The 13,602-nt window shown below is 36.7% G+C and overlaps 1 protein-coding gene across 2 annotated transcripts; it reads right to left on the reverse strand.

Annotated features, from left to right (window-relative positions):
* Nucleotides 1–666: 666 nt before the first annotated feature.
* twist2 lies at nucleotides 667–13,386 on the reverse strand. 2 transcript variants are annotated; one of them, XR_003717076.2, is made up of 2 exons: nucleotides 12,660–13,386; nucleotides 667–1,234 (listed from the first exon to the last, which is right to left on the reverse strand). XR_003717076.2 is itself a non-coding variant. In XM_028808344.2 (2 exons), exon 1 carries the CDS (start codon nucleotides 13,194–13,196, stop codon nucleotides 12,714–12,716), a length of 483 nt encoding a protein of 160 aa, XP_028664177.1. In that variant the 5' UTR covers nucleotides 13,197–13,386; the 3' UTR covers nucleotides 667–1,234; nucleotides 12,687–12,713. The 2 variants fall into 2 exon arrangements, 1 of the variants encoding a protein (XP_028664177.1); XM_028808344.2 differs by having other exon boundaries at nucleotides 12,687–13,386.
* Nucleotides 13,387–13,602: the final 216 nt, after the last annotated feature.

The following is a 13,602-nucleotide window of genomic DNA, read 5'->3' on the forward strand; positions in this document are numbered from 1 at the left end:
CTGCTTTTCACGAGAGTACCAATTAACGGATTTCGATTGTTTTTTTTTCTATAATTTGCTTGAACATTCCGGTTGAAATTGCGACTTATCTCATCACACTAAGTATCATAGTTCACTTACAGGAGCGATATATTCACGCTAATCCGAGACAGAGGCTGCAGGCTGAGGGGAGGGGAAAGTGTGACATCAGGAGTGGGGAGCCGGGCGGGGCCCTCCTCACTGTCCTGTTTCACTAGTACTAGTGGGTGGAGCCATGGGGGATGGCTAGTATGTAACAAACAAGAAAATCTATGATTTCCCCAACTTTGAAACCAACCAACCAAGTCTTCAAATGGAGTTGAATGTCGACATGTGCACATTTTCTTGTTTTCTTATGGTCTTTGACTTCTCTCTTGTTTATATCTACCTATAGCCTGTAGAATATAAAATTTTTAGTGCTTTTTTTTCTTCTTTTTCACAATATGTTTTTTCATTTAAAATTCCTCCCAGTGCTGTCTACCTATGTGTTTGACCTTTGTGCCCTGTAAAGAATAAGCAGAAAAATGAATCGGTTTCAGTACAGTTGTTCATTTAGCATCAATTATGTTAGTTTACTTTGTACTTTCACCCAAATGAAAGCAATTTTAACTTTATATTTTATATAAAAGGAAGTTAATCCAAAAACACTTTGGTAAAAATATTTTAATAAATAAAAAAATAGCAAAATTTACAATGAATGTGAAAAACAAAACAATAGCAACAATGGGCTATGAACAGAACATTTCAAGCATCCATGCAACATAGTTTGAGAAACTAATTTGCTTTTCTTTATTGATTGCATTGGTCCCATAAGAAAGCAAAGAAAGATATGTACAATATATATATATTTTTACTCTTACATTAACAAAACAAAACAATCAAATCAAACAGAAAAAAGTAACAACACTCAACATAGTAATTCTTCCTGAATTTTCATACCAGTATTTAACTTGAACTTCATCCTGTTTGTGAAGAAATGGAATTTGAGCAGGAGATGTCAATGTTGTTAGGTTTCCTTTTTTTACTAATGGCTTGTCACATACAGTATACAGTATACAGAGATTTCCTCCCTTAGTTTATGAATGCAGTCTTCAAGCAGTTCATAAGTGCTCTTTCAGAGCTCAGAGGCACATTTTATAGTTGAGACAATCTTTTGAGGTTTTTGAGGTTCTCCATAAATCCATGTTCATTTTTTTAGTTATAGAAGTGAAACAGTCTGAAAAACAACCAGGTAATAAAAGTTATTTTTTAACTATTTAGTTAAATATTAAACAAATTACACAATAGGACAAGTCTCCATCAGAAAATTATGTTAAAAGTTGTAATAGTATTCCAAACCTAGCAGTGTCACTCACAGTGTGCAGTCTGCATGTTCTCCCTGCAGTCCAAGTGAGTTTTTATCAGATATTTAAGTTCTTCTTCCCCAGTTATTCCTAGTGGTGTATGTGTGTGTGTGTTAGGTTAATTACTCTAAAATAGCTCTGTGTGAGTTGATTTGGGTATTTGAGTCAATGTGCCATGCAATGGACTTGCACCCAAAACTGCCAGTACAGGCCCCGGCCCCCCATGCCCCAAAACTGATAAAGCAGGTTTATATGTGCTATTTGATATGTGCATAATATTAAAATCTGCCACTCTAGTTCATACACTCAGAGCACTGTACACATTTACAAATAGACAGTACACAATAATATTCAAAAAAGTGAAATACAATGCAATGTGTAAATAGAGGTATACATTGTGGGTTTATTTTTCTAAAGCATTAGACTCTACCAATGAATTTGGAAATTTTTATTATAATTTTTATTCATTTTATCTAAATTGGCCCTAGTGTGTGCTTGGTGTGTGGGTGTGTTTGTGTGTGTCCTGCGGTGGGTTGGCACCCTGCCCGGGATTGGTTCCTGCCTTGTGCCCTGTGTTGGCTGGGATTGGCTCCAGCAGACCCCCGTGACCCTGTGTTCGGATTCAGCGGGTTGGAAAATGGATGGGTGGATGGATTATTTTAAGAAAATAACATTGCATACAATCAAGTCATACTTATACAACAAATGACTTCATAGTCAAACTAGAAATGCAAGCCAGTTCACCTACTTGGGTGCTTTTTGTGTAAAAAGAGTAGCACTTACAATAACTCATCGACCTTGGATTAAACAGGTTCAAAAATGAATGGGTGGACTGTTAGGGATGAACTGTAGGTCTGTATTTGTAAAGTGATTTGGGGTCGTGCTCACTATTTAAATATGTTCTATAAAATATGCACTGTTTCCTTATATTAGCTAAGGTATGAAGTCTCCTGAAAGTGATAATATACAACAGGGAAATGGCAATGTAAAGTAAGCAAAGGAAAACTAAACAAACTATTTTAGTAATTTACTGAAATGTTGAGATTACAAAAGATAAATTTCATTTTCTTACAGAGCAGACAGTCAAGGAGGAAAGCAAGATATTTTCCATGAGCAGTCTAAGGTTATTTTCTTTTAAAAATTAATGCAAGCTTCAGTGGCACTGTATGCTTCTGTGCTGGCTGCATTGGCAACAGTAATTCACTACATGCTGTATTTCTGCATTTTGTCACAGTATTTCTTAATGAGTTAGCTCAGTAATTGTTTGCATACTGCGACTAACTGAGGATATGTCAAAACCCAGTAGCAGCTAGGATGCTGTTTTTTATTTGGTTTTTCTGGATCATATTATATCAACAGACCAATGTCATGGGAAACTCCAGCTTCTTACATACCGTTGCCATTCCATAAATATTACGCAATGGCAGAGCATTTTAGAAACCAGCGTGTTGCTTGTTAGGTGAAAATTGGTCTCCAAGGTTTCAAAAAGGTTAAAGAAAAATTGCTGTGGTTAGCAGTATTCAGGCATTGAACAGGAGTTTCAGTGTTTCTGTAATCCATGTGGGTCCCTTGAAGACCTTGGACTGCGAACCACTCCCATTCACAGTGCTTTGAAGTTCTTTTTCAGGTCTGTGGTTTGTGGCAAACTGCTGCTAATACCCAAGATCCCGAAATGTGTAATATTAGATTTGGCTAAGCAACTGGCCTGGTGATTGAAATACCACTTTTTTAGTTACAAAGAGAAACAACACCAACAATGATGTACAATAGTCATCATCTTAAAAATTTAGGAAATCGCCTAACATATCACACCACTATTGCACTGTAATCACAGGAATAACCCAGCTTAACTAAACATGCAGATGCTCATTTTTAGGTATACGGTTCATTACATTGTTTCAAGGAGACATCACCTGACATATATTTTAGTTTTGATAATACTAATAGTATGCCTCACATTCTACAAAATGCAGAAGGACTTACCTTGTGCAATACAGATTAACAAAATTATGAGTCAACCTTATACAATATAGAGAATGAGAGCAGTACAAAACACAAAATGTAGGCATATTCTTTTTCACTGAGAAGAAGCCTTAATTCAAACTTCTTGGACTGTCTCAGCTACACACTATAATTATTTTTATGCAAGAAAATCTTTAGTCACTGCTTCATATTTAAAATGTCATGATGACATCTAAAACTAAACTGTTGTCATTGACTAGCCATTTTAATGGACTGTTTCTTCTTTTAAACTGCATAGGATATAATACCACTGTATAAAGAAATAGGACTGGGTAAGCTCTTTTCTCCCTTCAGCCTTGTTTCCCATCAGGATTTCAGTTTCTCCCCTACATAAACTAAATACAATTGCTTGTGCCCACTTGGATCTTAAAACCTGCAGACTTCACGTACTGGCCATTATAACCCTATCCAGAGTTCTCAAAGAACTGTAAGGCAGTTAGGTTCTACACCCTAACGGTATGCACACTTGTTAATATTTAACACTCACGACTCACTTATGGGTGGCCGTCCCAGCATTCTGTTCGCCTCAGAGCAGTTTGTCCTGTACACACTGGCTGATATACTTGGTATTTCTTTTCTCAGATCATTGGAAAATGTTAATTCTAAATTAGGAATTAATTTTTCATCTGCAATGACGCTCTATGGGCCTACGGGGTCTTTTTTACATTCTCTTTACCTATAGCCATTCCCTGTTCTCTCATGCAAACTCATTTTTTTCCTCTTAGCTTGTTTCTGCTCTCTCCTCCTTGGTGTCAAAGTTCTCCATTATATAACTAGTACTCATTTATCAATGGTTGTATTATTTCACTTTATCTTTACATTGGTGCTGGGATAACATCTTTAAAAATATTACTAATTCCTCAAGGAATTGCAATCATCCATCCATCCATCCATCCATTATCCAACCCGCTGAATCCGAACACAGGGTCACGGGGGTCTGCCGGAGCCAATCCCAGCCAACACAGGGCACAAGGCAGGAACCAATCCCGGGCAGGGTGCCAACCCACCGCAGGACACACACAAACACACCCACACATCAAGCACACACTAGGGCCAATTTAGAATCGCCAGTCCACCTAACCTGCATGTCTTTAGACTGTGGGAGGAAACCGGAGCGCCCGGAGGAAACCCACGCAGACAGGGGGAGAACATGCAAACTCCACAATCATCCATTTATTCAATTTAAATATGTACTATACCTACCCTTTATCTAACCCCTTGCAAATTATACTTAGTGGGCCTTTGTCTTGATCCTCCCTGTCATCTCGATCTCCTTGATGCTCTCACCAATTTTATGGTCATACTCTGCATTTTCATTTCCTCCTCACTTTCTTGAAAACAGTCAGTTACTTTTCCTCCTTTACTTCTCCAGCCACCCTGTCTCTGTGCATCAACATAGGCTCATGTGCTTGGGCACAGTAGCTGCTAAATTACTCCTTGCTTCCTGAAGGAAGGAAGACCCCTGAAGTATTCTCTCTGAGGAACTGGCTGTCTCTTTTCTGTAATTTGATTCACCTGGAGTTATCTGCCTTTCAAATGAACAAAGCAGTCACTGAGTCAGTGTAATACTGGGATGTTGCTGCTCCCCCGTTTAAATCCATTATTACTGCAGATCTGTGATGCAGAGGCTCCTGTAATTAGCTCTGTAGGTGGAATGAGCTTGCAATGGCATTGATCCTGTTGGTATGCACAGAATTTAGGATAGAGGTGGAAGGGGTGCCATTTGGGTGTAATCCTTAAATAATTATATAATTTATTGCTGATTTAAGAGCGAGAGAGAGGTTAGGAGGACTCACTGATACAGCATGTTGCCACACCCACCACATGACATATCGTGTCAAGATCCCAGGTTAGGACCCAAGTGCAGCCATGCGACGGGTGACACCTGAGCACCACACTAATTCAGATGGAGTGGAACAGTGTGAGGTTTTTTATGGTGGCTGGAGTGCCAATTTTGCCACCAACCCCCAGGTTTTTCCCTGAAGGTTGGAGGTCCTACTTGCAGCGCTGGATGCAGACTAACGTCATACCCAGGACAAAGCAATTGGAGGTTAAGGGCCTTGCTCAAGAAGGACGGAAAATTTCAGCATAAGACTATATTATGAAAATGTTTTTTGAAAAATTCTAAACAGAAGACACTTTTCAATATGAGCATAGTAGTGAAGTTATTATGTCCTGCTGTTGCCTCATAGCCCCAGGAACCTGGTTTTGATTTCCAAATAGTGTATTGGATTCTGCATGTCCCTGTTTTCTCTGCATATTCCACTTTTTGCTCACGTCCCATAAATATACAATTTGTAAAAAGGTGTTTTTTAAATGAACGTATTGTTGGTATAAGTGTGTGCATGTATTCTGCAAAGGGCTGATGTCTCATTCAGTATTGATTCCTTGTACCTAATGGTGCCATGATAGGTGACAGGGTGCCTGCTGAATGGATACCTTACAAGGCATGTTCCTCCGGTGGAAATAATTACCTTTCAAAGTTCTGTAACAGTTTGAAAAAAATGTACATTATGTATTTACATATGTATAATGCAATTGAAATGTAAGAATATAAATAATAATTCTCTACATTCCAAAACACACACTTTACTGTTAATTACAAATAGTATTACTGTTGAACAAGTACATAATAAGCAATACACCACTTATTATACTGGCAAACTATGAACCTGTCAGAATCATAAAGTAAACTAAATATATGTTTCTAGTAATTGTTGCTGAAGAATGGAATTTTTTTACACATTATAAGTAAAGAATGTTTTATTCAGACAGTTTGGTGTCTCTTTTCCAGTTGGTTTGCTATTTATAGCCTTTCATTACTGGTATAGATCAGTGCATCCTCAAACACAAAATTTGTAAGAAAATATAGTAAATGAACGACTATTTATTACTTTATGACTCACCATCTTAAAGTAGCACTTTCAATGGATGCAGTATCCACTGTAGCCAAATGTGTACTCTTGAGCAAATTCAAGACTGGCAAGTGTGCTAAACCGAGAGAGAAAGACTTACGGTACTGTGTCGTGCCTCAGAAGTAGTAGTCTGCAAATTAGCACCATGGATTAACTGGTCACTTTACAGAAAAAAACTCAAATGAATTAAGAGTTGATCAGTGTCTTACGACTTTTTCAAACTCTATAGATTTTTGTAAGATTTTTAATTGCAAAGTAATAAAACATATGAATTGCAATTGGAAAGAAAGAACTGTTTTGGCAATTTTTCAGACATACACTATCAATGAAAAATGACAATATTTTTCTAATTATTAATTACCACTTACTGTTACTAAATAGAATGTGAACAGATGAAGGAAAATTCACCAGTCTATGAATAAATACTGCAAATTATTAACTTTTACAAAGAATATAACTGAAAGAAGTGTTATTCTTTCAAAATAGGTGATGGTTTTACACACTGTGAAGTGAATTGCAGTTTGGAATGGTAAGAGTTGATTGAGGTAGAAATGAAACAAAATGAATAAAAATCATGACCTTCAATAATAAAACTTAAAGTATTGTCAGTTTATAGAAAAAATAAAGTTATTTAAGAATGAATCATTGTCAAATGCCTTTTTAAAAATTCTATTACTGTCTTAGGGTTTATAGTTTTGCAAGATGTATTGTTATTTTAAAGTATTTAACTACCATTAACTACCATACCATGATTACATCTTGCCTGAAGAAGGGGCCTGAGTTGCCTCGAAAGCTTGCATATTGTAATCTTTCTAGTTAGCCAATAAAAGGTGTCATTTTGCTTGGCTTTTCTCTAACTACCATGGCATAATTTACTCAGTTTTTGTCTTTAGTATTTTTGTTTAAAATCATTGTTATTGTTCCTTTATATGTGAATGAGTTATTGTGCTTTTGTTTGGTAAAGGGAGCATTTTGAAAATCAGTGTTCAACCACAGAAGTAAAATTTCTTTACCATCTGTTTTCCTATAGTACTTGGAAAAGTGCTATAAATATAAATCAACTAATCAGATAAAGAAACAAATAAGAGGCACCTAATTGGTTTGTTATTAGTCCACTAAATGGGCGATAGCGTGGTACCCATAGCAAAACACCAGTAGGTTTAAAGGTGTATTATCAGTAACCGATCTAGTGATAAGAGCACTTCTGCGTCGTAAAATTAACTCGCTGCCGTACCTGCTGTGCTGCTTAAAACAGGGGAGGAACAAAGTAAAGATAACTGGGCATGCACGCCAGAAAATAATAAGTACTAATCCGCATGGTCGGCACGCTTTCTTTCTTTCTTTCTTTCTTTCTTTCTTTCTTTCTTTCTTTCTTTCTTTCTTTCTTTCTATATATATATATATATATATATATATATATATATATATATATATATATATATATATATATATATATAATATATGTACACTGTATATACTGTATACGTAATATACAGTATATGAGATCAATTAGCTCTTTCATTTGGTTCAAGTTAATGTTTTAAGACGCATAGATAAACAAACCGGATATACTAACATATTATTTTGGGCCTGTAAGGCTGCAACCTTTAATTTATAGATCGTTTTGTCGCGTTTGAAACTCAGAAAAGTTAAACAGAGTCTTCCCCTCATAAACGGTTTGCTGTCTTCTACCGCAAGGCTGTTCTATAATTAAAACAGTTCTACGGATAATCTGCGCGCAGTGACGTCGGCAGCGGGCAGCTGGTTCACCTACTGCGGAATATACACATCTGCCAGAATTTTTGCTAAAGAACAGCCTTAGGTTTTCTGAGACTTCCAGTTCAAGCATGCTGTTAAAGAACTCAACAAGAGTCATAAAACTGATATAGTGTTACAGAACAGGACAACTTTTTGCTAAAACGAATTGGACGAAGCAGCCAGTGCAGCCTCTGCATCACAGTTTTTCTTTTTTACAGACTTACAGAAATGTAACATTTTTTTTCAATTTGATAAAATGCACATAATGTATGAATAACATTAAATTGTGCGTCATGATATGATGTCCCAGCATGAACAACTGAATTAAATTAAATTGAAGTCCGAGAACTGCAGCACCTGCTCTTTGTGAAATAGAAATGAAAATTCATACTAAAACACATTGAAGTTAAGAATATTATTATGAAATAATTTTGTTACCAACGTACTATATCGATAAAATATCAGAAGTAAAAGTAAAAAAAAAAGGAATCAGCGTCACTGAGTAGAGAAAATATACTCTAAGAAACTCACAAGTGTCTAAATTTACCCGTGCCACTTTGAAAGAGAACATGACAATCTGGGGTTAAACAGAATAACCAAGTTTATTTATTTCTAAATAATTGCAGTTATATAAAGCTCTGAAGGATAATGGAAACTTTAAAAAAAAGCTCAGTTTCTAATGACATCAATTCTGGATGATTTATGAGGTCCTCTTGGGATTTGGGGTTTAGCATCTCAGCAGTCAAAGGGTGATTTAAACTTTTTTGCCCAATCGCAAACAATTTAATTTCTGCGGTAAAGTTCATAGTCTCTCATTCACATATAAATCCTAATTATCCATAAGGGACAGTTCGTTTACAATCAGCTCAGAATACTGTGTGATCCTCTCATCTGTACTTACTTAAAACAAACCGCTGTGCGTGATAAGAACCAAAGACAGAAAAAATGAATAATTTCTTCAAAGTAAAAATCAGATAAGACGTAATTTACAAAGTCCTTAAACACCATTTCTTACTGGATATTATATTGTGTATTAACAAGTGAACTGATGTTATTTAAGGGCCCCTGCAGTTTATGTTCTGTAAGTATCTGTATGTCTTAAACATAAGCTGTTATCCGGTTTCATCTTATATCATATGATGCTTCAGTTTTTTAGTTCAGTTCTAATAATCACTGTTAAAGATATTAATGTGATGTAATATTAATTTCAGTGTATTAAAATATGGCTGTTCTAAATCCTTTATTAATATTCTCCTGCTTTCTGTCGGTACCGGTGAGTAGAACTGTGTGATGTGATTTAATTTTCTTTTCGTAAAATACTATAAATTTCGACTAGATATACTGAATGCGTGAGTTTTTATTTTCATATTTAACTCCTGATTATTACTATTATTATTTTTTTTTTTTACAATCCCCAGTATAAGCGTTTTGAAACATGTTCACGGATTATGGCCACATGCTCTCCGCAGGCAAAGTAAATCGTTTTTCAGTCCACGTGTCAGAATCCACTTGGGATCTTGAATTTTTCACATTCGTCGTTTCACGTGCATCCTCCTCCCATACACATTCCAAATCTAAGGCAGCGGGGTTGGTTTTTTTTCTTTTTTTCCCTTTCGTATTTTTCTTAGTGGATAGTTGTTCTACATTTACAATTGCAATTTTGATAGTTTTGAAAAAAAATCATTTTAAGAATCAAAAAATGTAAACTCCAGATGTCAGAATCTAGAAGACTGTAATTTTAAGCAATAGAAACTGTAAAGTTCCTGAAGCATTCGCGAAGCTTGTTTGAAAATACTACATAGGAAAAGCTCCATAGCGATTTTTTGTTTAGCATCTTGAAAGGTCCATGACCACTACTTTTACGCTCTCATGTTGATTAGATCGTTTTTTTTTATTTTATTACATCAGATCACAAGACAATTTAAGTGACTGAGTGTTATTCATCACGAGGTAACAGTGGGTTATGCCCCGCCAAAAATATGTTTAACTGAAAATTGTCAACATAAATGTACACGACGCATCTCACTCTTTTCCTCCCTTTTGGCTCACAGCTTCAGGGACTTGGGTTCAGCTGCTTTTCTACGTTCTTCGGAGGACTGCCTCAGGTAGTCCTGTTTCAGCTTACATCCTAAACAACTGCATGCTACATTAACTACTGACTGTAATGTGTGTGTCAAGTAAAATGAGCAGACTTGCGCCGGCTGCTGCCCACATTGGCTCGCGACCCTACTAAGGAGAGCTGGATCAACGGTTTACATGCCTGACGTTATATGCATAAGAGGAACTTATGCAGTGATCCCTTATTTCTTCTATTTTTGCTACTTTCAATGAAACGATATATCACCAAGAGTAAAATGACAAACCTATATTTATTATTATGATTTAAACAACTGATCTGAAAATTCCTTCATATATTGAAAATATATTGGCATATACATATTTCTTATTTACATAAAGATACGACATAATTGATTTCCCCCTCAAATGCTTAGTATCAGTAATCTTAATAATATGCACTCCAGATTGCACTTATCACTTATAAGGTGCTTTAAGTTGATTATAGTTATCTCATAGAACAAGTACACCAACCCACGGCGGACACCATTTTTGATTTAAAATGTCATGCTTTATTTGTTTAACAATGTCTGTCAAAAAAGTATATATATTAAATAAAAGTATTCAAATATTTGAATAGTAAAATGATAGCATCATGAGACCCAGAGTATACTGACCTGCTTCGGGTTGTTCTACTGTGTTGGGGGTATAATTCTTCACTTTAACGTAAGGTTGTGTGCAACAGGCATTTGCTGTATAGAAACAATATGTCATTCAAATAATGAGGATATGTCCAATATTTACACTGTTGTGTTTTATCAGTGTTGTTACACAGCACATTTACTAGACTGACCAAAATCCTGAATGATTTATGATTTAAAGCTTCACATAAACCAATAATTTAATTTCTAGTGAAATGAGGTGTTAAGTGACGTCCTCAAGGTCACAAACGCAGCCAATGATGGGGTGTGTACTGCTAACTCTGGCTTACAACCCAACGCTTTAGACCCTTTAGCCACTAGGTCACATTTTTTTTGTAAAATACTCATTTTTTTTAAGTGCTGTGGTTAAAATGCTATACAAATTCGCAGTGTGCACATTTACACATTGTAACGTTTCTCCGCTGTTATGCACAGTATATGTTCGCGAGGTCATCACTTACTTGATTCAGAAATGATGCACATTTTCAGATGAATCATGAACACTGTGGGTAAAAGATATTTTTAAGGGAATACTACTGTAAAGCTTTTGCTGCAGATATGCTATCTCTGACGGGGTTTGTTTTTATTTTGTCGTTGTGTCTCCCAATGAATGACATTTGAGAATGTCTTAAAATGACAGTCGACATTGTGGGTAATGCTTAGAAATATCATAAACACAACAACTGAAAATTACAAGTAAGCACTTCTTCAGGGAATATTAAACGAACCAAATATACGAGTAAACTAGTGCTATTGATGACAGTATACATACTTAAAATAAAAAAACAAGTTTAAATCAATCAGTAAATAAATAGAGATCTAAGATTTTAAAAATAGGCTTCCGTTTTTTAACACACCTTTGAGTACAGAATGCGGTACATTTTCCATGAAGCTCTTCTGTGAGTTTTCTATTCACAAACGGCGGTCAGACCATATGCTGCTCAATAACGTGGCACTTCGTATTGCAATGTATGCCATATTCAGTATTTAAGTACAGTCTGGTTAAAATAAAGGAAAAGGGCGTACGATTAACGTTTAATGTTTGTTTTGATGAAAAAAGCTCAGTATTCCTCCGTAATGTTGTAGGAGAGTCAGCGACACACACCCTGTGACTTAATGCCTGATGACCCGCAGTACTACTCCCTCGCTGAACATTAGGCAGCCGTCAATGACAACACGAGCTGTTTAAGAAATGAGTGTTTTGGGATGAAATACTCTACATTCAATTCAATCAAGTTGCAAAAATATATTGGTAAATCACTGCAATAACAGTGATGACACTTTTAGTTAAGCACAACTGCAATGCGTGTCTCAGCGTGGAAAAGAAAACTGTTATACTGGTACGTTCGATAATCTGGCATTTATATTAAAAAATGGAAAAAGTTGTAGGATGTAAGGCCTACATACATTTTGCAAACTGCATAGACACCTTGCATTGATCTCGTCATTTTTGTTCCTGTTTGCAGATCACGCCTTTAACTTTGCCTTTTTTTTCATGTGCGCTCCTTGACCCCTTCACAGCCACACAAACAAATCAAAGGAGTAATTGCACTCTGGGGTCCTGCTTCTCAACAAACCCGCAAAATAACTGGTCTGGCATCAAACCTAGAAATCTCAGATGTGGCGTTTGTTTTCGTGAATTTCTTTATTGTTAAGAGATTTTGCACCTAACCGAATCAATAGACTGCTGTATGAAATAAAAGCTTCAATATTGCTTGCTTTGAAAAAAATGCATGTTTCCGCAAACCTCTAATAACAATGGGAGTCATTCTGCACGTTGAACCACATACTGCAGATGCTGCCTTGACCCTTCCTTCAAACACAGCACCGTTACTTGGACGACTTACTTGAGCTGACAGTTCGGCAACACCTACCCGTCGGCAAGGCCCGCTGCTCCGTCACTAGTGGGATGTGGACATTGACCATGCGCCCTCCATCCGCCAAACTGAGAACGCGTAGCTCAGACGCTCGTGCGCTACGTAGCTACAGCTGGACATCTTGTTGTCCATCTCGTCACTCTGAAGGACCTGATAAAGGAAATCGATGTACCGCGCAGCCAGTTTGAGCGTCTGGATCTTACTCAGTTTATCCGAAGGCAGTGTGGGAATTATTTTCCTGAGAGAGGCGAACGCTTCGTTGAGGGATTGAGTCCTTTGCCTCTCTCTGACGTTTGCCAGGACTCTTTGATTCTGCAGCTCCTCGTACGACTGGGCGCTGGGACTCGACTTTTTACCCCGCTTTCCGGGACCGGGGCTACCGTCTTCACTAGACTTTTTGCTGTATCTCCTTTTCCTTCCAAATCTTTTATGTTGCCTGTCCAGCTCCTCCTCGCTGGTTACTAAGCTGTCCACAGGGGAAACTGGAGAACTTGAGCTATCTTCCATGGCTCCTTAAAAGAAGTGGGGAAAAAAATCGCCCCTTAAATCCAACAGTATGATATATCCGTGCCTTTCAAATCGACATACACTGATCTTTAAAATTGAGATTAGTCCCTTTCACATTATATGTGTACTTTGGCAGAACACTCTCCTTACAGGAAGTTTTTTTTTCTTCAATTTTTGGAAAGTTTTGCAGTGTTTCAGATGCTAAATAGCTGTCTGAACTGAGGGCGAGGAAGAAGTCATTTCTGATTGGTTGAACCTTCGGCGGGAGGGGTCAGTTTAGTGTTACAGTTTACTCAGATGGTTAACCTAGAAGACCTTCAAAATTAAGCGTTAAGAGTACATATTTTCTTTAATTTAGGAGTAGTGGAGGTGTTTATTAAACAAAGAGGCTGAACTAATAAAAGAA

The sequence above is a fragment of the Erpetoichthys calabaricus genome, chromosome 8, assembly GCF_900747795.2.
Source record: "Erpetoichthys calabaricus chromosome 8, fErpCal1.3, whole genome shotgun sequence".
Classification (NCBI taxonomy): Eukaryota; Metazoa; Chordata; class Cladistia; order Polypteriformes; family Polypteridae; genus Erpetoichthys; species Erpetoichthys calabaricus.

Bases quoted from the DNA above. Each gene is read 5' to 3' on its own strand.
- twist2 (XM_028808344.2), bottom strand. From the start codon at position 13,196: ATGGAAGATAGCTCAAGTTCTCCAGTTTCCCCTGTGGACAGCTTAGTA.